The sequence below is a fragment of the Stegastes partitus genome, unplaced genomic scaffold, assembly GCF_000690725.1.
Source record: "Stegastes partitus isolate 25-593 unplaced genomic scaffold, Stegastes_partitus-1.0.2 Scaffold912, whole genome shotgun sequence".
NCBI lineage: Eukaryota > Metazoa > Chordata > Actinopteri > Pomacentridae > Stegastes > Stegastes partitus.
In genome coordinates, this window is record NW_007578643.1 from 144,799 (window position 1) to 171,113 (window position 26,315).

Consider the following 26,315-nt stretch of genomic DNA (forward strand, 5'->3'; position numbering starts at 1 on the left):
ACGTAGATCGGAAGGTCTTTAAGATACGATGGAGCCTGATCATTAAGACTTTTATATGTCAGAAGCAGGATTTTAAATTGGATCCTTGATTTTACAGGAAGCCAATGGAGAGAAGCTAATACTGGAGAAATATGATCTCTTTTATTGGTTCCTGTCAAAATAAAGGTGATAAAGGTCAGCACATCCTTGGCACAAGTTCAACAAATCTGGACTTTGCTCACCTTACTGCATACATCAGCAGAGGACTGAGGTAACACATCACTTACACAGTGTTGAAAGAAATGCAGCAAAAGCTGTTAGCAAGCTAACATGTCAAGGCCTACTGTTAGCATACGTGCCGTGTATGTTAACACCATGTGAATGTTGGTATGTTGATGAAGGTTACATGAATACTGTTGAAGAAATTTTACTCATCATCCTCATGTGAAGTTTGCTGTAGTGGGTGTTTGTTAGTATTCCGGTATACGATAAGCTTACCAACACAGAACATGAGTCTGTGAAGGTGGACCGACCCTGAACATCTGCAGAGTCACACATTTATAGGGTAAGTCAGAGGGTAGGGGGGGGGGCTGTATGTAAATACAGAGGTGAATAGAGGCAAATTAACATGCAGTTGCTAATCAAATGACCGGAGGTAAGAGGGGCAATGAACCACAGGTGATGAAATCGGAGTCAGGTGACCAGACGGGTGGTGGAGTTGGGGTTCTGATAGTATACAGTTTCTAATCAAATGACAGGAGGTAAGGGGAAACACATGACAAAAGGTGATGGGAAAACATATGGCAACAGGGAATGAATTCAGGGGTCTGTGACCATCAAAATAAAAGAAAATGACTTTCTTCATCAATACACACACTAATTAGTTTCGGTGTCATGAACTTGAATGTTGGAGAAGTCAAAATTTTAACCCTCTGAACTCCAAACAGTTTCTGTGCATGTCTTGTTCCTGTAATATCTTTACTCTCTGTGGACTTATTTTACATAGCACAGCAATGGCTGGAGGTATAGAAAACACAGAAATGTCTTTTGAGAAACTTAACAAAGTTATAGTGTCATATCTCGCAAAACTAAAGTTGAATTTCTCTCATTGTTTTCTATTATTTACTTTGATTATTTAGAACTGAAAGAAACTTTCCCAAAGCACCTCAGGTGTTACCAATATTGGGAAAAAAGAACAACTATGGTGATGATCTACTACTTACATTCCATATTGTCACCTGTCTACTCTGTGTAAACAGCCTGCAGTTCAACTGAGTTTTCCCTGAGTTTTTGTCACACAGTTGTTGGGCACATGTGCTGAGTCACTAATGGCTTTTTGGTTGCACTGAGGAGTCTAGAATATAGATTTTTTATTTTGTTTTATTTTATTTTTACAGAATCTGGTTGGTGCAAACTGTAATTGTTGTTATTTTTTATTTTTTTTAGACATGAAGAATGAAGTGGTTTTGATGAAAAATCATGATTTTAAGGTTAGATTTAAGTTAGTTCACTGTGATTATATGGGTGCTGAAGTGGTGTTTTACTACCGTCTCCCTGTGTTCTCTCAGTTTTTTATGTTTATCCATAGAGACGAGACAATACATACCTTTTCGTACAGCTTTTTCCCTCAACTAACATTTCTTGTCTCGCTCACCGTTGTCTGCCTCTCAGGTGACAAGCTCACTACTGCCCCTAGAGGCCTGTGACACTTCCAATGTGTGACCTGATATGCAGCGTTTTCTTTTTGCATTTTTTGTCATTTATGCAACACGTCTGTATATGCAGCTTTTTCCTTTTGCAGCGCATTTCCGTGTTTGTGGCGTTTTCCTTTTACAGCACGTTTCTGTTTATGCATGTCATTTGTCCCCATCAGCCACTGTAGGATTAGATCCTTATACATAGAGTACAAGTATTAAGACAACAAAATTCAGTTTAGCAACTAACCAGAAGAGCAAACGCAGCAGTAAAGTGCATTATTTACAGTGTGGGATGTGCAGTATGTTACAGGATAAACAGAATTAACAGCATGGACACACTAATATATGAATATGTAAATATATTGATGTAATCTGAAATAGATAATCTACATCTACAGGTAGGAAAAATAGTGGTGTGAACAGTATAAATGTTCAAAACAGTAATAACGATATAAGCCATATGCAGCATATATACAGGATTATCAGTATGAACACAACAAACAGTATACATAATCTATAGGATATGAAATGGAGCTTCAAATACATTTTGACATGCACATTCCCTGAAAACCACCTGTTGTTTTCACCTTCTGTACAGATTATATGAATGAAAATTATTTAAGTGTCCCATAGGATTTTTGTTTTCTTCTTTGCTTCAGACAGAGTCAGACCAGCTGCTGATCTTCATATTCTCGCACCCTTAAATTATTAATGCAACAGCTCAGAAATTCTGATTTGTTTTATCAGAAGGCGAGTCCAGATTTTTTCAACCAGGTTTATTTCCCATTTGCGTGGCTGCTGTGGATGTGTGGGTCGTGCTGACTTTGTGCTGTTGTAGAGATTAAGGGAAACGGTGAGCAGCACAGAACGTTATATATCAGGCAAAACTAGGAAAAGTCCTCTGCAGCTTTCAAAAAAAAGATTTTTACATGAAGCTTAATGCCTTTGTGCTGTGACAGCCAAGGCCAGTTCATTCATCAGTCAGTCCATCCACACCGTCCTCATGAACACAATGTCTCTTTAACACCTTGAGAACATTTTTACAAAACACACTTTTGGTCAGAGCTCAAGAAGTTGTGCATCAATTATCACTGAACATTTTACATAAATGGTATAGGAATGATGAAGTGATGACATTTTATATGCAATAGGTCAGCTTCACTGTGGACTTATAATCTGAAAAAAAAAACTTGACTGTTAGTCAATGTCTCAACTCAGGAGCAGGAGTAGAGATGTAAACTGTGACTGGTTGGTGGAGATGTACAACTGTGAGGCAGTAATTCTAGTTTTTTGTATTTGTTTTTGAGTCATTTTGCTAACTGGCACTGTTGGATTTTGGGTCATTTTAAATGACCATATCTTCAGTGTTTTGGTCGGTGACCACTAGGTGTGTTATAAGGCTGGACACAGAGCGAAAAAAGGCACAAGGTCAGGAAATAACAGGTTTTATTTTAAGGGAAAAAGGGAGTGAGGAACACCAGGGAGGCAGGTGAGGGAATCCGGGGCTGGTACCATGATGGGGAATGTCCTTTCCGTGTGACTGTCCGTGCGGCGATCTTCCGTGCTGGTGCTCGTGTGGCGTCTTGTCCGTATATTTTTATTTATTTATTTTATTTAACCTTTATTCAACCAGGTGAGTCCCATTGAGATTGACATCTCTTTTACAAGGGAGCCCTGGCCAAGAGGGCAGCAACAAGGTTTATAACAATACAACACACAAAAAATAAGCTAAGTAATATATCATCACTATAAGGCATAAATACATGGAATACATACAGTACATAATATATATAATGTATATGGTGTACGTGTGGTTACCCTCCTGTCCGAGTGCTCGAATGGTGATGTCCCAATCCCAGTGCTCGTGTGGTGTATCTCCCGTGGTGCTCTTCCCATGTCGGTGCTCGAGTGGAGGAAATCCCGGCTCGTGGATCCGTGGGGGCAAACCAAAGGCTGGCAAAGAGGGGCTGGAGTAGCTGGAAGCTGGGGCTGGTGGAGGAGACGCTGGGGAGCGAGAAAAACACACACTGTTACTCGTAGCCTCAAGAAGTAATAGCAAAAGCACATGTGCTTGAGCTGGCGACTAATATACCACTGGAGAGTTGGCAATCGTCTCACACTGGAGCACAGAAAGACCAGTGGCTTTATCCAGCTGTGATAGTGCCGACGCGCACTCCTCCAATCAGCCCCGCCCAGCCTGAGAAACATGGAGACACAGACACTAAAGCTGCATCCAAAGAATGTCAATAAAAACAATCAAATACAAAACCACACAATCACCACATTTAGGCCTCTTAGATCTTCATAACAATTGATTTTAAACTATTCCACGATCAGGAAAAACCTCAAGACACAGATGCTGGCAGTAGCTTTTGGTGGCTCTTAGTGGTTATTATAGTTTGGTGTTTCTTTTTTTACAAAAAAAATACAATTGGATCGCACAAGTTGTCTAGTTTTAATTTATATTTTGAATTTAATTTGGAAATCTGTATCCTGTTTTCTGTCCCGCTTCACTGGTCATATTTTTGTCTTACTACATGTACAGCACTTCAGACAACACAGGAGGTACAGGCTATATAAATAAACTTAATTTAATTTGAATTGATAACCATATCAATATGTTTCCCTCTGAATGAAATTAAGTATTATGACATAATAACATTATGTTTGCTTTGGCTTTAATCAGCTGCAAGTTAATTAAAGCTAACGTAGGCTACTGTTAATTAGAGAATATAAATCCTATGGATGAAGAAGTGCTGCAGCCATCCTGAGTCCAGTCCTGTGTCCACATGCTGTCCTGACAAAGTTAAAGGTGGATACAGCAGCGATTCTGAGATTATTTTCTCAGATTAACAGTACGCTATCTTTAGTTTAGCTTTAGATTAATGTAACGCTACTGGTACTAGATTCTCTGTCATCCAGGTCGTGTTAATCCGAACAGCTTCAAAACCTCAAGAAGCCTCTTGGACAAGAGATGAAACATCTTCAACAACCAAAAAAAAAAAAAAAGAGACAAGTCCAGTTACCTTTAGGGTTAATAGAAAGAAATCACAAAAATAAAGAAGAAACTTTCCTTGTGTTAAAATTGCTGGTTTCAAGAAATAGAAGGTTTTATCTGTTATTGTACTTCCATTCAACTTTCACATCCCTCCAACAGTAACTGAACTAATAAGACAGAAAAATTAAGTGGAGAAACTTTTAAAAAGTGTCACAAAAGCTAAATTTTGCTCAGTAGGAGAAAAGTAAGACTATGGTAATCAAATGTACTACATCATTTTATCCAAAATTCGCCTTTGAGCTCATTTTTGGCGTTGACTTTATTTTTATTCACTTTAAATACAATTATTTATTTTGGTTCATTCCATTAATGACATAAATATAATCACAGAATCACCTTGTGGATTCGAATGCACTTGCCGGAGGCTGACTTCCTGGAAACTCATTTCGGCTTGACGGTCGGTTACATTTATTCAAACTAGAGGCTGCAAAGTTTGCATGACTTTAAAGTTAGTTTGAAATGAACTGGAATCCTGCTTTGTGACCTTCCACACTCTGATCCACTGCTTTCCTGACTTTTAGAGCCTCTTCAGCCTCTCTTTTAGGGAGTCACCACCTCCTGTTCTTGAACCGAATGTTGGCTCTAAATATAAGAATCCTTGAAGACATTTCCTGGGGAAGCTGGCCTGTGTTTTATAAAAAGACCTGCCAGCAGTATTACAAATACACTACAAATAAATTACCATTTCTTAAAATGCTGAAAGAGGTCAAGATGCTTACTTTTTATTATCTGCAACATTGGGCTTTGGCTCGCTCCTCCTGCCATCTGCTGCTTCCTCCAGCTCTCCTTCCTGTCGCTGCTGATTAAGTGGTCCAGTGCATCTTCTCTGAATGGATGTCACGGCATCGCAGTCAAAGCTTACATCCCTAAAAATGCAGCTTCTAAGCTGATTTAAATGTACTCGAACAGTGGCCGATTATTTTTAGGGTCTGACAAACATTTAGCTCTCGCAGCATGACCGGTGTTGTATCCTTTCCCACTGATTGGTTTGAGTTTATGTGAGGTCTCCTCCATTCTTCATGTGTACTGCTGTGGTTGGCTATCACTGCTAATGCCAGCTACCCAGCTCCTTTCAGCTTAGTGGCATGAGTTTATATGAAGTGTCATGGATTATTTGACTGGTAAGTCAAATTAAACTCTCCATGAGGGCATGTAGCCTCTTGGATTTGCCTCGTGTCTCGGCTGGAGGCCTCGCAGAAGCCTCTGCATATTTCTGCCGGTATAACGCAACACTCTCATCTTCTCCCTGCTCAGATATTCTCTCAGCTTGTTCTCAAAATAATCATTAGGCACGGTCTAAGAGCCTCATTAAGACCCACTAAAAAGGTCATAAGTTCTGCTTGCACTCTAATCAGAAGTGAAGTTTCACGCTCTGCTGCAAAGCCAGATCACAGCTTCATCTCCTCTGAGACCACAATCAAACACAATGAAACGCCTGTAATTATTCCCGATTAAACTGTCAAGCACTGACAGGAATTGAATACTGTAATACAGTGATGTTTTCACAGGACCTGAAAGTGATATAGTAGTGCAGTTGACAAACCTGGAATACAAAAGGTGCAGCAAACATTTCAAATATGTGTAATAAAACACAGAACAGTGTGATTATAGAGGCAGGAGTTACACATTAGGTCACTAATGAAAAGAGAAAATTCATTGTCAAACTTGATTGTTTTTTAAAACCTTTGTTTAAGAAATCAGTACGTTTAAAGAGCCAGACAGAGCAATTTATTTCTTATAGTATTCATGTAATAAACCACAATTAAAGCAATAAAAGAAAAAACGTGTGCAAACATTAGATTGTATAAACCAATGCATTCACAGAGATTCGAAATTTTTCTCTTTTTTTTAAAGAAATTAACTCCTAGGATTCTCATTACAGAACATGAATAGTTTAATGGCCCAACCCATTAATCCAAACACAAAGTACAAGGTCGAGTAAGAAAAAGGGGTAGAAGACATTGATTTTTGCAAACCACGTCGGGTTATTATGTTATTTGTCCAGCAGCACTGATTGCTCACCGTGATGAGCTGTCTGTCAGCTGCATGTAACACCCATTAGTAGAAGGGATTGTAACCACAAGGTCGGCATCTCTGGTGCTGATTTTATACTAAGACAACATTTGAACATTTTCATGTTATTCTTAGTTGGTGTGTTACTTTGCAGAAACTGGTAAATCTTTTAAAAGGTTGGAAAGTTTTGAAAAATTGTGTTTCATGATTGTATTGGATTAGTTTGACTGTAAGGGAAGACACATAGAATGTATAATCTGAATCTTAATTAAATGTTACAGATTGTGCCGTGGAGTAAACAAGACATTCTTGCATGTGAAAACGTACTAAGTTCCCCTATCAATAAAATTGTTACAATCAGAATTGTGAGAATCATGGGAAATTTTAAAGCGTCCATATTCTGCAAATTTATGAGTTTATAATTTTATTTTAAGGTTCCGCTAGAATATGTTTAGACAGATTCAATTCAATTCAATTCAATTTTATTTGTATAGCGCATATTTACGACAACAAGTCATCTCATAGCGCTTCACAAAGGCAGAGACAGAAACACCCAACAATCCAAAACATTTGGATTCCCTATAAGCTTCAGCAGTCCACAAGCAGTCCGCAACAGGAACCGAAAACCCCCGCAGGGGAAAAAAACCTCAGACAGAACCAGGTTCAGGGAGGGACGGCCATCTGCCTCGACCGGTTGGGTGGATGTAGGATGAATTAAAAATTTAGTTTACAGTTAAACAAGTTACAAGATACAACTTTATTGATCCCTTGGGTACAACCTCAGGGAAATTGTTGAATCTTGTAGTTGTATCTTGTATCTAACCCTGATCTATAGGGATGTAGAAGTTGTTTGAGGGACAAACTAGCTGCTCGTCAGGGTTTATGCAAATGTGTTACGTGATGATGTAAATAAGTAACAAAAGAAAAGCCTGTACTTCAAACGAGGTGTTTCAGGCAGGTAAGGAGTTGTCTGTGTTTGAAAAAAAAAGAAACAAATAAAAACAAAAGTAAACAACAGCAACAACAATTAAACTTTTGTCTGACGGTACGTGTCCACAGCAGAGTTTTCGATGTTGGGGATCACGCTGCTTCCCATCATTGGACGCTTAATCTTCAAACAGCTAGCCAGTGTCACGATTAAAGATTTACAGGTGTTTTTTTTATTTTTAACAGGAATTCAACGCTTCACGCTCATAAAACTACACAAACATCATCTGCACCAGATAGGAACAGAAGTTTGTGGAGACAGAGTTGCTCGGTTAATATCTTAATAATTTTTGATATTTTCACATTTTTAGTCTCAGATAACCAACACGAAACAGGGTGAACAAGTTGCATTGTGGGTAGTGATCTGGTGTTTTGAAAGCCACACAAACAGAGTCTAAAAATGAGGATAATTCCACATCTGCTACTTTGATTTTGACCCCAACTTCATGGACATGTGACACTAAATAGCTGGAATTCCCCTTTAAATTTAGTGCCGTAGAAAGCATACGCTGTCGAGGTGTAGCTTTTTTGTTGAATCAGAGGCAGAACAGATTATTTCTTGCTTCACTTGTTTTATACCAAAAAAAAAAAAACAAGAAAAAAACAAACACCAGATAATAATAATAAAGATGCAGGTGTCATAGTTTTAAACCAGCAATTTTCAGCTCATTCAATTAAAGATTGTTGAACTGTATTCAATCTGCAACCTTGAATCCAATCGCTCTCCTACACGAGTCTGTGCTTTAGTCTTGTTACCTCCCCAGAGAGCAAAGCCTTTTTTAGCCTCTGCAGCTGAAATGATTGTGACACCAGTTGCTCATTTGTAGCGGCGGCGTCCAGCCATGTGCAGGTGGTGGAGGTGAATTATTTCCCCTTTTAATGCCCATCACACGTGTAGAAGAGAAAGCTCCGTCTCTGCTGCAGATTCTGTTTAATTCATTGCTTTATTTTATAATTCCGGCAACGTTTTCACTCTGACGTTATGTAATTTCAAAGATCTGAGCCTTGTTAAAGCTTTGTAACCCTTTAATTGAATCATACCTGCAGATTCACCTTTTCCAATGGGATGTATTGACACGAGTTGCTGTATACAGCTGCATTGAAATTCATCCGATCGCTTCGTCTGCTTTTCATCACCCTGCCAACAATCCACTTAGTAACTCCCAAGAACACAATGCAAAATAATCAAGGTGACCCCTCCCCCAAACAGTTAGAGCACCTTGACCTTCACATAGCAGATGGAAACAGTGATGAAGTACCCAGATGGACAGGTAGAATATCACCTGTTGACTTATTCATGGATATTTGCATTACAAACACAGTAGCTGGTGTTTTATAGTGGTGATTTCTGCTCCTGTAAAGAAGAAATATTGCGATTTTCACCACAACTGTACGCTTTCATGATAAGTTTTCTACACAGTAAATATATAAACAGGAATTGCCTCAGTATGTATGGTCGGAGGGTATACTATGTCCTTATATATGATAGTGAAATATGCCTTAGTTAGCATTTAAATTGGTTTTATCTTGTTTGGTGAACTGTCATTTTGTTATACTCTGTTTATTTTGGCATGAATCAGTCATAGTACAGGTCATCCAGTGGCATTTTTGTCTTTATGTGACAATAAGGAGGTTGAGTGCGTCCGAGGAGAAAACTGCTCTGCTGAACCTGAACTGCAGACATTAGAATTAAACAATTTACATTTTAACCACATCTGAAGACACCTACATGTCCAGCCTGTATTAATTCTGATTAGTCTGAGTCTGCAGAGTTTTGAATAAAATGCTCAGTTTTTCAGAGACATTTTATTCAAGTAAAAAAAAAACCTGCCAAAACTTTAGAATTTAGTACAGGAAGAAAGGGGGAAGAGAAGTGAATAATTAAGAGAAAGCCTGAGAGATTTAAATTTAATAATTCCATTATATTATGAAATAAAAATGTTGTACTTGCGTTTTTAGGCAGAATGTGATGAGCAGCCTTAAAAAAAACATTGTTTTTAACACTCAGAGTGTGTGTGTGTGTGTGTGTGTCCAAGTGTGTGTTTGACAACCTTCCTGTGGGAATCAACCGCTGATTGAGGCAGAAACAATCAGCGAGAGCCTTGTTACATGGAACCCTGTCATCAGACTTGCAAATAATCACGCCAGCTAATTGATTAAATTCAGCAAAATCACATGTCCTCACCGACGGCTCATAACACAATGTCTTCATCCTCATCTTGTCACATTCAGGGGCACGCTACCAGGATTTCCCCGCGCAATATTCCGCTGATAAAAGCTGTGTCGCTTGCCACAGTGATTTCCATCAACTCGCTAAATTGCAATCAATGCAAATGTGACAAAATAATTGAGTGAAAATGCGACATATGTCTATATTGATGCAATTCTTAGTAATCAGGCCACTCACTGACTTTTTGTCTGATATGCACATTAAAGATTTTATATAGCACTGTATGCATTTGTTAGTATTACTGGCATTTGTAATCCTCAATTCAGTGATATTACAGGTTTGAATTCCCTCCTAGAGAAGACAGCCAAGAATCTAAACTGGATCTGTATTTTAAAAACACCTGAACGACCCTAATTGTTATTTAAACCTGCAATAACTGATTTTTTTGGCCATTCTGGGACAAAAAGTTTTAAATTCATAAAGCAAATTTGTTGGTTACAGAACAACCTCAGCATACGTTTTAGCCTTTTAGCTCTGTTTTTGGTCTCCTCCATCTCCTGAATGAAATATCTCGGAGTTTTTTGAAAACTTTACCAAAACTTGCTATGAATCACCTTGAAGCCAAGCAAATCCTCAGCTGATGAATCTCTGCAAGTTCATCACTACAACCAACACATTGTCACATCATCTGTTATTACAAAAAAAATATTGATAGAAGCCGTTTTGTCAGATCCAAATCAATTCTTGAACCAGAGATATCGAATTCCATTGTTCATCTTCTTTGCCACAATGTTTACTCATAATGCAACATGACTACGAAGAGTTCGGTCACAGATTTCTGTGTTAACTAGTTTGCATTTTCAAACTCGCGGTCCTCAACCCCAGCCGACACTAACTTAAGTGACTTCCCTCGAGGATATTTATCAGACTTCACACACTCCCACTAGAGCCACAAAAAGGCTCTTTACAAAGTTCTTCACACATTCCCTGAGACATAAACCTGACACACTTTTTTAAAATGTTTGTTCTAATCTTTAAATATCTGAAATATTGAACTTTGGATATCACCTGTTTCCCCCCCCCCCCAAAAAAAACAAAAAAACCCAACTTATTTGCATCTGCATTTTGCTTTTATCTGAGTGTGATACGAGAGGATTGATGTGAGATAGTTATCTGGGTTTTTCTTGCATGAGGAATTTTTGCTGCCCCACAAAGACGGTTTAAGGAGAACAAGAGAAAAATCTAAAAAAGAAAGAAGAAACTGCCAGAACCAGTTTTGGAGTTTATTTACTGGGGCACAATTGACACACACATAGATAGTGGTTATTGTTGTGCAAATTTGCAGGATTCAGGATGTGTTTATAACATGAAGACTAGGAGCATGACAAAACAGCCAACCAGACTCCACCAATTCCAGCTAACAACACAATTAAATCATTTTGTGCATAATGACAGGCTTATCTTAATACTAATGTCCTCACAGCTCTGATGGAGTTCAGGATTCATCCACAGAAGCGTCAGTACAAGTAATTCCTCCTTATAAACCTGGAATCTGTTTTGAACATATTGGAGCAAAAATTACCATCAGATCCTCTGTTTGTGACTTTCCCACTGAAAATGTGCGCATCAGTCTCAATTTAAAGATGCTCTTATCGTTTCTGCTGCTGTGGGATGCTGCAAGAGTTTACTGAAGTTAAAGCAAAGAATGTGACGGAGGGCATCAGTGGGTGATTTAACGTTTCTGGAAAATCCCAAATGACTTACTGTGAAACCTGAAAAACATTATTCTAAGACTCAGACATTAATCTGACACGTTTCAGATCTGGGGGTATCTGGCCGCATTTAAGTTTGAGTTAGAGAAGGTAACGACAGACAGATTAATAAAAGGAGATTATATTTATTCCAATTTCAGTTTTATTGGTAGAAAAGTTGGGAAAATATTGCCAAAGCATCAGTTAAATTATGGCAGCTGTAATTACAGAACAAACAAAACACCTGTATCATTCACCAAGGAAAAGAGACAAAAAAAAACAACAACAACAACAAACAAACACAATAAATGTTGGGGACAGAGGGCGGACAGAGCCTTTTCTGTTGCTGCTCCCACCCTCTGGAACTCCCTTCCATCTCCCATCCGACACTGCTTTGACCTCAACACATTCAAGTCCCTTTGAAAAACTCCCCTTTTAAAGATCGCTTTTAATGTTTAACTGTTTTACATTTTTATTTTTTACCTGCCTTTTCTACCTTTTTTTTTTTTAATCGGTATTGTACTCAACTTGTTTTGTTCTTGTTTTTATCTTATCCCCTGTTAAGCAACTGAGTATCGTGAAAAGCGCTATACAAAATAAATGTATTATTATTATAAATAATTAGAAAAAAAAACAGCAAGCCTATGAGAAGACAGAATGAGACATATTTTTAACTGTGTATTGCCAGGGACAGATTGGTGTTTACTCAGTATTAGAGGGGAACAAAGAATGCATGGTTATATTAACAACTCAACAGCTCATTGTAATTGTAAAGCAATTTTTGTGCTTTTAGTGTGAGTTGGAACTGTTTCTGACAGTTGGACACATTGAGGTTGCCAGATTTGGCATCATCATCCCACTATAAAACCTTTATTCATCCAAAATATAACCACAAGCTGTTCTTTTAGCCAGACAAGCTGCAATAAAATGGTGTGTTGATAGCTATTAGTAAAGTTGGTTGTTAAATTGGTAGTTCAATACAATTTCCTATGTTTGCTGTTTCCACCAGGCTTTATGCTAAGCTAAGCTCAGCTCTCTTGACTCTACATGGGACTGCTATCAATCTTATCATCTCATTCCTGCAAAGAAAGTAAAAGCATGTTCCTTTAAAGTAGCTTCAATTTATAACTAATAATTCTACAATCCTTTCATTCAAACTGCTTTTATGTAGAGATGCTTATTTTCTGTTGTATTATTGTGGGACTTGTTCTTCTGCTGCGTTCTGCACGTCTTCAGATGTTCTGTTTGCTGTCGTATTGTATGTATCACTTATAAATGAGTGAGGGTAATAATTGTCCTAGATGTTTTGTTCCTGTGTTGCCTCAGCTCAAGTACGACTGGAACATTGTTTTCCTAGAAAAGTATTGTTGACAGAAACATAATCACACTGAGGCAGAGCAGCCATTGTAACCATCTTGAGCGTTCAACACGTCGGACTCTGTGTTTTTCATTCTCTTCATGTGCTGCTTTGATTACGCCTGTCACTTCATGTAAATGCCGTCTGCTGTTTATATTTCATTCCTGACAGTGTTCAATATGCAGCGATGAGCTTGTGTTTGCGTGCGTGCCACCAGACGTCAATGCATTGACAAATTCTCGCCCAGGACAGGGAGGCTTTGTACATTTTCAAGGATGTTTATGTAATTTCTGGCAGCATTTCGATGAAACCGACACCTGAGGGATGAGCCCGAGGAGGAGCAACTTGTTATTCCATCATGACTGATGCTCACTTCTGTTTGATCCTCATGTCTTTCAGGCCAACAAACTTCGAACCAAGACCCTGCACAACACACTCAACCCTGTCTGGAGCGAGACCCTGACCTACTACGGCATCACTGATGAGGATATGGTCCGCAAGACACTCAGGTACTGTCGACGCTATAGAGGGAGTGGAAGCAAGGGAGGGGTTGAAAGTGGGAAATTAAGAGCAATAAGTTTAAAAGGAGGAGGGGCACAAATAAAAGTAATGAAAGGAAGGAAACATAAACAAAAACGTCTGAAGAGGAGAGTACATAGGGGCGTTTTTCATTATGCTAAAGTGTCTTCTTGCTTCCCCCACTTGCATGTGTTCCTCATGATTTAGCTCTTTCCAGTGAGGATGCAAGAAGCGGCCAAATGACAAATTCTGTTGCTCCCTTACATCCGTCTTAAGTAACAAAGCCGCATCACCTGTCAAATGAAACCCCCACCCACATATATGCAGCATTTGTACGTCACACCAATTTATAAAAAGACTTCAATGTAGGATACATCTGCGTTTCCTCGCTCTGAGCTCCTCTAGCCTCCATCTTTGATTTTCATCTCCATGAGGAGCATTGAACCCTCTGAACACCCAAACCCACCGGGAGGTTTGAAAGGCATGTTATCTTTGTAAAAATTACGAAAATTACTCAATTTATTAAATACAGAATCTGTGAAAGTAAAAAGACTGACTGGATTTTTAACTTTGTGAAAGCAGTTCTTGAACTAGTTTTGTTTGATGTGCTTCTCTATTGGGAAAAAAATAACAAATCTAATTTTGAAAATTATATTTGATCAAAATCGTTTTATTCTACATGTCCAATTCCAAGCTTTTCAAAAATATTTGCAGACTCTAGACTCTGTAAAAAAAAATTATTTTTTTTTAAAGTATGGATTTCAGTGTTTACACAGAGCAGAAAGGAAACAAGTGTTGAAAAGAAGTTCGAAATCTAAGTGGTAAAATATCGATAGCATGCAGAGCTGTATGTTGTGCACATTGATTTCATTTTTTTTTTTTTCAATTTCTGCAAACATACTCAAAGAAATTCAACTTTTGATTTTCTTTTTTATGATTTACATCATTTAGACTTTCTTATGCTGTACAAAAGACATTTCTAAGTTCCCTCTACTTCTAGACAGGGTTGTGCTGTTTCCATAGAGGTGCAGGACTTTACATTGCAGTGACAAACGAGCCAGCAGTGAGTAAAAATGTAAAAGGAGCAAAAAACTGCAAGATCTATCATGATGGCGGATGAGGAACAACTTTCAGGTCACAAGAGGTGGGAGGATAAATAAATAAATATTACCCAAAGAATGGAATAAAAACAGGGGAGAGGCAGAAAAACAAGGGGAATACAAGACAAAAATGAATGTAACAGAAGAAAAGGCAAAAAGCAAAAGAAAATGAAAAGAATAAAAGATGTAAGGGAGAGCTGCTGTCGGTCTGTTTAGAAAATAATTTGCAGGAAGAAGTAATGTTTGACAGTTTGTCGTCTTCTGGCCTCCTGAGGTAAATGACTATATTATAGCCTTTATTTGACAACAGCCATTTTATCCAGATGTGACTGACGGTCCTATTTATCCCGTGTATTCATTTTCACTGCTAATTATAATGCAAGTTTGCAACCAGGATGTGTGTTTGGCCCTGACCAGAGCAACAGTCAGGAAATCCTTTGTAGTCTGATGTCCAAGCAGCATGTAGGTTGAAAGGACTTTCCATTGTTTGGTTCCTTATTTACTGCAACACCTGAGAAAACCCGGAGCCAAAACTTCACCTTACCGCTATAAATATGACTCTCTTATGCAATGCAAGTGTTACTTCACTGTTCTTTGCTCCTGTATTTTTACCAAAGTGCAATCAAGTGTTGGAGGTAGGTTATGCAATCACATGCATAATCAGTTTGGGAGCTACAGCGTGTTTCCCAGTGATAGTGGGCCGTGTACAGTGGAGGATTGGAGTTGCTTTTTTTCTTCTGTTTCCCCCCGAAAGCATCCCAGTCACTCCTGTGTTTGTTTCCAGCAATAACGTTGGACTCTTACTCCTACCTGCAGCTGAGACTTCCTCAGAGGACCAGTTGCATTATATCACTTGACAGTTTGTTCCTAGGTTTCTTCTATATTGAAGAAATACAGGTGTCATGGCAAAAAAAAAAAAAAACAAGCAACAGATTGGCTGTAATGGCCATTTGTAGGTGATTTCAGGTGATGCCAGTCAGTGTGTTAGTCTGTCACAGGCTCTGTTCATCACTTTGGTCCAATCTGAACTGTTTTTGTGTAGACGTTCATGACGTCACCAACAGTTCAGTTTCCTTGATGTTTTCCCCTTTGTGCCACAATATCACCATGAGCATTTGTTGTTTAAGTTAAATCTCAAAACAATTATCATGTGAATTTTCATGAATGTAGATGAAGACATTCAAATAAAAGAAATACTACAAAACTTTGATGTTAACCATTATATTGATCATCACCAAAATGTCAAAATCTAAATTTGTTAGCTATTTTTTAAAACAAAAGTGGGTAAAGCTAATGATATTCCCTCTCACTTCACTTATTCATTATAGTTGCCTTGTAGAGTTTTACTGTATCACACACTGTAGTTCACAGATGTGGGATATTGTATTTTTGCTAATATACAGATGTTTTTCCATTCAATTTTGCCGATGCTGATTATAAAATTTTTTCCACCTAATTACAAAGAACATTGGGTCTCTCCTTTAGTGGAAATAACCCCCTGAAGCCCAAATAATTTTTAATATGCTGCCACACTTGTCTCCTCTCTGCTCTGTGTAAGCACCACCTGCAGTTCAACCTAATTCAGTTACATTTTTGTCTTATGACTATTAGCTGCAGGTCGGTCACTAATGGCTTCACAGTTGCGGTGAGGTAAGCTGAATGTTTTTTTTGTTTTTTTTTTTGCAGAATGCTGTTAATGCAAATGCTTCGTTTCTGGCAGATATTTAAACGAGACATGTCGAATTGAGTGATTTTAATGAAATATCACAATTTTAAGGTGTGAGTTGGTTAATTTTCCTGATGGAACAGCACGTCACGTCAGATTAGTAGTTCAAGGACCGTCGTAAATCTGAAATTCTAATAAATCTTTCTGTTTTCACAGTTTCTGACTCTGATAAATGGTGGAATTTTTGCTTCTTTTTAAACACAACATGCCTTTCAAACTTGCAGGTGGGTTTAGGGGGTTCAGAGGATATCAAAATGTCTGTTTTTATGACAAAGGCCAACCAGTTGGTGTAGACATAAAATAGCTTGCTGTACAAATGTACAAACTCTCTAGGCAAGATAAGAAAACTATTTCAACTTCTATGTAAAAAAAAAAAAAAGAAGCCATACTCTCTTATTTTACTATAACATTTTCATACAGAATTGAAAACTGACAGATGATAAACATTTGACTTAATCTTTTTTTCAAACCTCAATCTATTTATTCTCAGTCTTTTGATAGAACTGTTACAGATTAAGAGCTGGAAAGAATGAGCTGTAACTCAGCAGCTGCTGAAGTAATTCCCGAACTGCTGTTATTGACCGGCAGCCTTATCAACATGCTGCAAATGTATCGCTGTATTTTACTGGTTATTTTCTGTTACAGTACAGAAAAAAAAGACTGTATTGTTGCTGTGTTGAATAAAAACAATGAAGGTGTGTAGTATTGGCGGCGGGGATCTGATGGACACCTTTTCACCAACAGCACCTTGATTAGCCATTTTGCAAAAAACAATAAACCGCGAGAAAAAGGTCCCCGCGTTTTCCAAATGGCACGACTCATTTCTTTTTGTAAATTGAAATCTGAATTCAGCACCACCTGATGATGAGTTATTGTTGTTATTATTGTGAGTCTGATTACAGCACATCCCATACAGGTTAATACACATCGCTCGTGCACCATGGCTGCATGTTTTTCCTCCATGCGTAGCGGCTGATTATGCCAAGAAAGGCACTCGAAACAAACAGTACTCCTCTACATGAACATGATGCAGTCGTGAGTACAAATCACGTCATGTCAGGGCTGTTAGTGGTTACATAGGGTCTGCTCTCTGCATTTATTAAAGACATGGGTCTGCTGGGAGCACCAATAATTGGCTTTCATTATAAATTTAATGAAATGGTTGAGAGGCATATAGATCCGTCTGCAAAGTAAAAACCTTAAAGCTTATTGTACAGCATTCGTGCCTTTGTCCTCTCTGTGGTGAGCCACGTCTCAGTTCACCGTCAAACATTGATTTCTGTAAGCAGCCGCGGCCTACTGTGTTACATTATGAGCCTTCATTTCTGCTGCAGCTTACAAAGGTCTTGCATTGAAGCGAGGATGTGTGGTGCGTTTATGTGTTCGGTGGAAACAGACAGAAAATGGGCGCGCAATGCAAATCAGAAAACAGGCAGAATGTACCATGCGGCACAGCGCAATTCAATTCAAGCGGCACTAATTCAGTAAATAAGACGAGCAGAGCAAGACATGTTCAAGATGAAGCCATGATTTAGTTTTAAACGTGATGGGGAACAATGTCATCTTTCAGTCAGCTGAGAGTTTCCCCAACTCATTTTGAAGTATTTTAATTCTTGTATGGCTGAATGCTTCCTAAAGCATCATTATCCCATCATTTCCTGTCACACTGATTGAGTCTGACAAAGATCTTATGAACTCCTTCGCTGCAGTGACACCGGGCTTTAGCTCCAGTGCTGCGGCCCCTGTGATTTAGGGTTAGCTGTAGCGTTGAAGAGTGAAGAGTTTGGTGAGAATTGAATCCTCTGTGATGGATTTCCAGCTGGAAATTCACGTCCTCCTCTTTCTGCTCTGCTCTTCCCGCCTCAGGATCTCGGTGTGTGATGAGGACAAATTCCGCCACAACGAGTTCATCGGGGAAACGCGGATCCCACTCAAGAAGCTGAAGCCCAACCAAATAAAAAACTTCAACAACTGCCTGGAGAAACAGCTACCTGTAAGTCCACTGTGCCTCGCATTTTCAAGCTGTTGAAAATGTGTGGTTTTGTAGTTTTTTTTTTAATCAACAGGACTGGAGCAGTGTTCATTCAATTGCTCCGCTATTGCAGTTTAACGGTCACACTCTTGACACTGGCTGCGTCGGCTTTTCAAAAATGTTAACAATAAGCTCAAATTGTATGATGCCTCATTAGATACAACCAGAATGGAGAGAGAAGGTTAACCATAACTTTTGGCTGCACCTATCTTTTACCAGTTACTCTAACGTTTTTTTTCAATTACTGCAATGGCAAGGTCTATTATTGTCGAGATTTTTTAAAATTACTTAATATGGCAGTTAATTGACCCAAAATGAATATAAAAAATGCTTGTTAGTAATACAAAAGACTGGACAGTACACCAAGTGATGTTTAACACAAAATAATGCAAAAGTCTGAATCTAAGCTCAGAGCGAGCTCATCTGTGCAAATAAATTTATTTGTGACTCTCCCTTAAAAGTCTGTCCTTGTGTGATGATAATCGAACTATTACTTTCACAACAAAATATATCCTGATGGCTGTGATGGAGCTCAAGACTCAACCTGCTTTTTAAACAATTGACTCACCTGCAGGTTCTGAACTCTATAATCTGTCTGAGGTAAAGAAAAGTCCACAGTTTGATTTACTTTTGGATCCATCCTGTCTCCACATCATGGATCATTTCTAATTAGTTATGGCTCTTGTTTTAAATGCATAAATGTGTGCAGCTCTCTCTCACTTTGGAGACTCTCATATGGATCCTGCATATATTTAATAAACTCAGAGGAAAGACTCTTGCAAACAGCTGGAAGCAACAAACTGAATTTAAACATCTGTTAATGTTTTGTCCAAAAAGATAAACAGGTTGTATTCACTATTGCTGGGTGTTGTTGTGAAGTTGTAAGGCAAAGAAAGGTGTTTTGTGATTTTGGCATGAAAAAGGTGCATTTTGCCCTCTGTGATGTTTTTCGATGAATATTGATGCTGAAATATGGAAAGATCCTTCCCCAAATCACTTCACATCCCTCCAAGTGCAGGCTTATCCATTAATGCCGCAGCATGCAGTTCAGCTTTGTGCCGTGTTGAAAGCAGTTTGGGAATTTGCAAAGTATTAAAAGTAAGTCTGACCAAGTAACATTAGCAGAAAGGAGAGGAGCGGCTTTAGTGACATAAACAGACAATAACGGAGAAAACTCATATAAGTAGAGGTGCACTCGAAGAATGCAGTTCCCTTTCTCTGAATTTAAAATAAAGTGATTCAGATCTGAACCAACATTTAATGCATTCTTCCTTCGGCTGTGCTCTATCTAGCTGTCAGGTTTCATGAAATTCATTTGGGTAGCTTTTGCATAATCCTGCTGACAGACAAACAAACAGACAAACAAATGGCATTTAATTCCTCCACCGACTCTCGCCTTGGTGGAAGAATTAAGGTTTGCTGAGCAACAGTTGTTTCATCAAATGCAGTTTTGTTATTTTTCTACATGTTCTCAGTCTGTTCTGCAGCACTATACATTATTATATATGTCAAATCAATACTGTGCTTTATATATTATTGTATATAGACCTAAACTACACTAAATTACACTTTTCTTTAGTACACCATTCTACACTATTTGTCGACTATACTACATACTGGACTGTGTTTAATAGTCAGAAATATCGTCCTTCTTGTTGTTGTTTTTTTTTCTCGGTTTAGCAAGCACCTGCATAGAAATAAGCAGCAAAATATGTGATTTATATTAAACTGAAAACAAATCAGACAATCAGTGACAAGAAACAGCAGCAATTAAGTCAGCATGTGGGCGGCAAGGGTTGTTTTTTTTTTTGTTCATATTTAATACAGATTTTATTTGAGAGCAGCGTGTAAAAACCTTGAATGCAACATTTCATGGCTTCAGCGTGGTTTATAAATTACCTGTGGGATCACAAATTTAATCAGGGCCACTTTATTTTTCGTAGCTGAGGGACGAAACATGGCAGCAACTGCTGGGCAGCGAGGCTCTGACCTTCCTGTGTGTCTCCACTGTGAGCTATTTGGTAGCAGCAGGAGATTAGTAGATGCAACATTATATATATACTTAGCATTTTCCACCTAATTAAATAATACAGTGTGCTCCTGTATTCTTACTCCTCGTCTCAATTGTCTTTTATCATTTCACTGTTTCAGCTTTGGTCTTTAGATCATGTTTATCTCATGAGTAATCCTGAGAATTAACCCTTCGGGGATCAACATTGCTCAGTTATATGTGGAAGCCTTTGTTAGAGTGTTGCATGGAGACACCTGGACTGTTTCTATTGTTAACTCGTTTTTTCTTTTTACTCTGTGATTTTCACTGGGTACATGTGAGATAATTGGCATAACCAGAATGAGCAGGATTGCAATAGTTGTGCTCCAGGAAAAGATGTCATTAAAGTAATGCATGATGTTCCATATAATAGATGTTAATAACTGCAAGAAGCAACAACGGCATCCATAAGGATTTAGTTTAAACCACACGACAGATTAGAGCGTTGAGCCCATAAGTGCGTTGCTGGAGTGGATTATGTGTTATGACAGCATGAGAGTGGGGTGAAGTGTCATTGAACTGTGATTGAATATCCTTTTGAAATTGCCTACACAGTTTATGGTCTAAAACAAAAACAAAAAACAAAAAAAAGGGTGCAGTGTAATTTTGGATCATCCATATTTGGAGTATGGAGCCACTGTCTTGTGCTTAGAGAGACAGGTTCCTGTTGCTCCTCTCATAAGCTTTTGTTGTCTACGTGGGAGTATGAAACAGCGTCCAAAAATACAGCGTATGCTTGTGCAAAACTGGCGTCAAACAACCACAGTGCATTCATCATTCCGGGCAGGGATTTTGTCAAGGTTTGTTAGTGCATGTTATGCTTCCTAAAAATGACCATATTTCATGCAATGATTTGATACGGTATTGTAGAAAAACCAAGCTGAGTTTAATCTAACATTACCTCTCTTGTGCTAAAAATCTGAATATTTGCACTTTGAGAAATAAATGTATTTTAACAATGATTTTTTAAAAAACAATTAAATGTTACTTTACAGATTTTCCCTGTTTTGCTAAACTACAGTTAATCACTACTAAAATCACAGTAAAACATATTAATTTAAATGTTAACCCTTAAATCAGACCAAAACTTTAAATAATGTTCACATTACAAAACCTGTATTTTTACAAATAATAATTTGTTGTTGTATGTATAATTAAATTAATAATCTCAAAAAATATCATTTTACAGACATTTGCCATTATTTTAAAGAAAGACTATATACATGAAGTATATAAAAATAGTACATTATTTTTAAGGCTGTATTGTACAAATTTACTCTGTTTTGTTCTATTCAAATAATATCTAATGTAAGATCATATCTAGTAAAATCTGAAAAAAGTATTAATTTACATGCTCAAACAAAGAAAACAGAGTGAAACTCTAAAACAAAAAGAAAAACTAATGACATCAAAAATCTGTATTTTTACAAATTGTCATTATTTGTTTTTCAAAATTTTACCATAAAATGTCACTATTGTTTTACTTTATTGGTTTTGTTTTTGTTTTTTGCAATCAATAAGGAATGCACAGTGAGATCAGGGTAATACTGACAGTAGAATCAAGTATTTTCACAGCCTCCACAGCAGAAAGAACAACCTGACGGTGATGTCTCTTGTTGAATCTTCACCTTCCCTGTGACTAAATGTGAAAATGGCTCAGAAAATTAGAGGCGGATCTGCATGAAACTGCTGCCTGCAGCTTTACAACAGCTACCTACAGTGTAGAGTGGATGCATTAACCCTGTGTACCGTATATACATTATATGCATACTTACATTATACATTCTTACACTGAGCCTCCTTTAGTGACAGTAAAACTAGAGGATGTTTGATCAGATGTGCGGCTCCGACCATTTTAGAAAAGCTTCAGGGTTAACATTTGTGTCAAATTCCACGACATTTTTTTCCATTTCTGCTTCAGTTCGATTGCGTTGCTATTTTGGAGCATCATTTCATATGTCTCACCCCAGCAAGGGGAGAGTTTAAAGCACAGGTTGGCCGTTTTCACTCAGAAATGCTTGAAGGCAGAGTGGAGCTATGAGTGTTGCAGGTTACAGCTCAGGCAGGTAGCTCTGCTCTGCTTGCTCTGATACTGAGTTCTGTCTGAACGCAGGATGTTGTTTTATGTGCTGGGGAGAGTAGAGAGAGCCCCAGCCATTTAATCATCTCATCCAGCAGCTCGCAGTGCCTGTCTTATTGATGGTTTTGGCCTGACAGTGGAACATTTTGACGGGCTTGTTCAGCTCATAAACAAGTCAGTCCGCCTGCAGAGATGTGTAGATGTAACCGACAGACATTTTTACCAAATCTATGTCATTTTAATTGATTTATCTTTCCATTTTGGCACACACTGGGAGTTTATAGTACTTCTATGCATGTTCAAGTTAAAGCACAGAGGCCAGCCCTTATAAATGTGCATCAGATGTGTTCATGAATGCAACATATTTACATAGAAACAAGCTCATGCACATTCAAAACCACTGTCATAATATATTTACCACTTGAAAGATGAAACCACATGTTGACATAAAGGTCTGTGCATGACAGAGGGACTGCCTGTGTGTTTTGGTCACTTCTGTGTTCCTGGATGACTGCATCTTCGCAAACATTGTAACCAATCACCCGTTTCTATCTAATGCATGAGTCTCGCATTCCCTGCTCTGGATCTGCCCCGATTGCTGGCACCAGCAGACAGCCTGCAGAGGGCCTGAACAGTGCAAGAGCCAGCAGCCTAATCTGGCAATGAATCTTGGATCAGTGTCTCAGTGCAATACATTTCTCTATTCCCTCGGCTCAGTTGGACGGTGAAAGGATTAACCGTAAGAGATGGACACAAATTTGCAGCTCACTCTGTTGCCGTTTTGAAAAATGGCAGGTTTTTGGATTGTGCTTTGTCTCATTGCACATGTGTAAACCCGTGTTTCAGAGCTGTTGTTTTGTCCACTCTGGAAGCTGAGCACCAGCTGTAACGTTGATGCTGAGCTGAATACCTGCAGAGGAGCCACAAAAGGCTGTGGCACATTAGTGCTCCAGAAAACACTCGTCATTTCATCCGGAATTTGAGTCCACATCAAGACACGTTGATAATACTGACATTTACTGTCCCCGGAGGATGGAATCCAGTAATTATTGTCCCTAAGCTTCCGTTTAGCATCACTATAAAGTCAAAATGTCCTCTTGAGCAGGACACCCTCGAACGCAGAGACAGGGAACAACAAAGCAGAATGTGAAGATATTATTCTTCTCACTGCACAAACAGTATAAAGCTGCAGTATTTATTAAACCCGTCATAACTGATTTTTTGGTGACTTGGGTGCAGCAGAAACCACAATATAAACACTTCATTATATTTTTGGGACAACTCTGTTAGCAAACAGCTGCTATTTACACGTCCACTAGATCCTGAGTGTTTCTGTGGGGTTTTAGGCCTCCTATTACTTGTAAGACTCTGTTCTTTAGCCTTCATAAGAGAAAATATCTCAAAACAACTCCATTTTTTTCTAGGGCTGAAACAATTGATCATTTCATGTCTGTTAATCTTTAAAATAGTTCTCAAAAAAAAAATCACAAGTTCCAGATTTTAGAGTATATCGATATTTATAGTTTGGAGCTGAGTTTGACAATAAAAGAAATTTTAAAATGTCAGCTTGATTATTGCTTGTACTTTTTCTGATGTTTTGCAGACACACCAGTTAATACATGAACTGAAGTAAAGATCTTTAGATAAACTAGCACTGCAGTATTTACCAGCTGGTTGCTCTCTTTGTCTGTCTGTCTGTCATTTGGTGCTACAAGGGCAGTGTAATAATAATTTTGTAAATATGGAAAAACACTATTGTGTTGAAAATGTGAAATTCTTTGACTTGTCTTCAATAACCAATGTTAGCTTACTTGCCGTTCGCCATTATTAGTTATGTTTTTATTAGTGATGCTCATTTTTGTCATTAAAAGCTCAGATGTAGAAAAAACAAATAACTGTGGTTTGTGGTCACCTTCATCCAGATCAATAATTTATTTTTTTCACTCTTCTAGCAAAAATAATGTTAAAATTCTTTGTTCAAAAGACTGTTTCATGATGAAATTCGAAAAACATAGACAATATTATAAATCCATGATGCAACCTACAAAGCCACAGTGTTCCCATGTAGATGCAGGAAGATTGCAAACACCTGAGCAGGAAGGTAATACACTTGTAGGTAATTAATTCACTGTTTGGTCACTAGATTTCGCCACAGAATGCAAAAAAATAATTACTACAATAACAAAATTTACAACATTTAGAGTAACATAACAAATACACTAGATTTTTATTGTTGGAAAACAAATACATCTGTAGATCTAAACTGCATTTGGTGCAAATTTCTAGACTGAATTGCAAGGTTTTTTGTGACAATGCTATGAAATTGTGAAACTGTGCCACTTAGAAAAAATGTAATGTGTGATGCCCCTGAAGTGGGCCTTTGTTGTATTTTGTATCCTTCTTTTGTCTGTTTGCTAAAGGCTTGCATGTATTTGATTGTTGGCTAAAACAAACAATGCAGCATCCAGGGAGCCTAACTCTTAAAAACGCAGAACCAGAGAAGTATTCTTTCAAGGAGCCTTCATTTTCTAGTTAAGCCAAGTGGTGCTTCCAGATCTCAGATGCCACCTTTGATTTGTTAAGTTCATCCACTGAAATGTCCTGTTAATGTCCAAAGCCTCAGTGAATGTTACTATAATGTCTGAGTGCAAATGAAAAGATCATGACATGACTCTAACATCTATTCATAGCTGCAGCCAGTGACTGTGTGGCCGTCCATAAACATCACAGGGAGTAAAAAAAAACCCAGTTTGAAGGCTTTTAGTTGATGTTGTCACATACACAGACCTTGTTTTCAATGTTAACAGGAGCTGAAGTTTAGTTTGTTGCTTCCAGATGCTTGTAGGAGTCTTTCCTCTGAGTTTAGTAAATACTTTGACATCCAGATGAGATTCTCCAAAGAAAGAGATACGTACACATTTATGTACAACAAAACAGTAAATGCTTATTAATATGGAGACAGGACTGATAAGGATCTATCAGTGAAGAGAGTTGCAGTTCATAAGCTACAGTTAAATCCTCTGTTGCACAGAGAATTCCTGAGCTCCATCACAGTCAGATATCAATTTCCTGTAAAATTCTGATCCGCTTACTAACATCTAAAATGTTTCTCTGTCAGATAAAGTTTTTCTATTAGGAAGATATTCCCATTTCACAGCAGGATAGCTGCAGCAGTGACATTAAAGTGCGTGTAGATGCATTGTAGTTGTATTACACTCTGTCATTAAAGAGCTACCAAAATATGGTAACAGGGAGAGTTGAGTAATGATGAAAACACGTTATTAAACCAGAAGTCACACATGGACCAAATTTTCAGTGTTGAAATCATAAATAAACTATGAATGTCTTACCTGAAAGGGTGACATTTTTTCCTTCAGTATTCTGTGGTCACCTTAAAAACCAAACTGTACCTGTATGACTCCATGCACTTTAGCTAATTAGCTGTAAGTAATAAGTCAAATTATCCACCCATCCATTATCTATATACCGCTTAATCCTCACTAGGGTCGCGGGGGGCTGGAGCCTATCCCAGCTGACTTAGGGCGAAGGCAGGGGACACCCTGGACAGGTCACCAGTCTATCGCAGGGCTACACTTAGAGACAGACAACCAAGCACACTCACATTCACACCTACGGACAATTTAGAATTACCAATTAACCTCAACATGTTTTTGGACTGTGTGGGAGGAAGCCGGAGAACCTGGAGAGACATGCAAAGTCCACGCAGAAAGATTCCGGTGCCCCCACCGGGACATGAACCGGTGACCTTCTTGCTGCGAGGCAACAGTGCTACCAA

General features: G+C 38.3%; 1 protein-coding gene across 1 annotated transcript in view; it reads left to right on the forward strand.

Annotated features, from left to right (window-relative positions):
- doc2b (double C2-like domains, beta) overlaps positions 1–26,315 on the forward strand; it is a 122,087-nt gene that overhangs the window by 75,585 nt on the left and 20,187 nt on the right. Inside the window, exons 5-6 of the mRNA XM_008293788.1 lie at positions 13,412–13,521; positions 18,224–18,350. Coding sequence (XP_008292010.1) covers positions 13,412–13,521; positions 18,224–18,350 — 237 coding nt within the window. The remainder of the gene's footprint in view (positions 1–13,411; positions 13,522–18,223; positions 18,351–26,315) is intronic.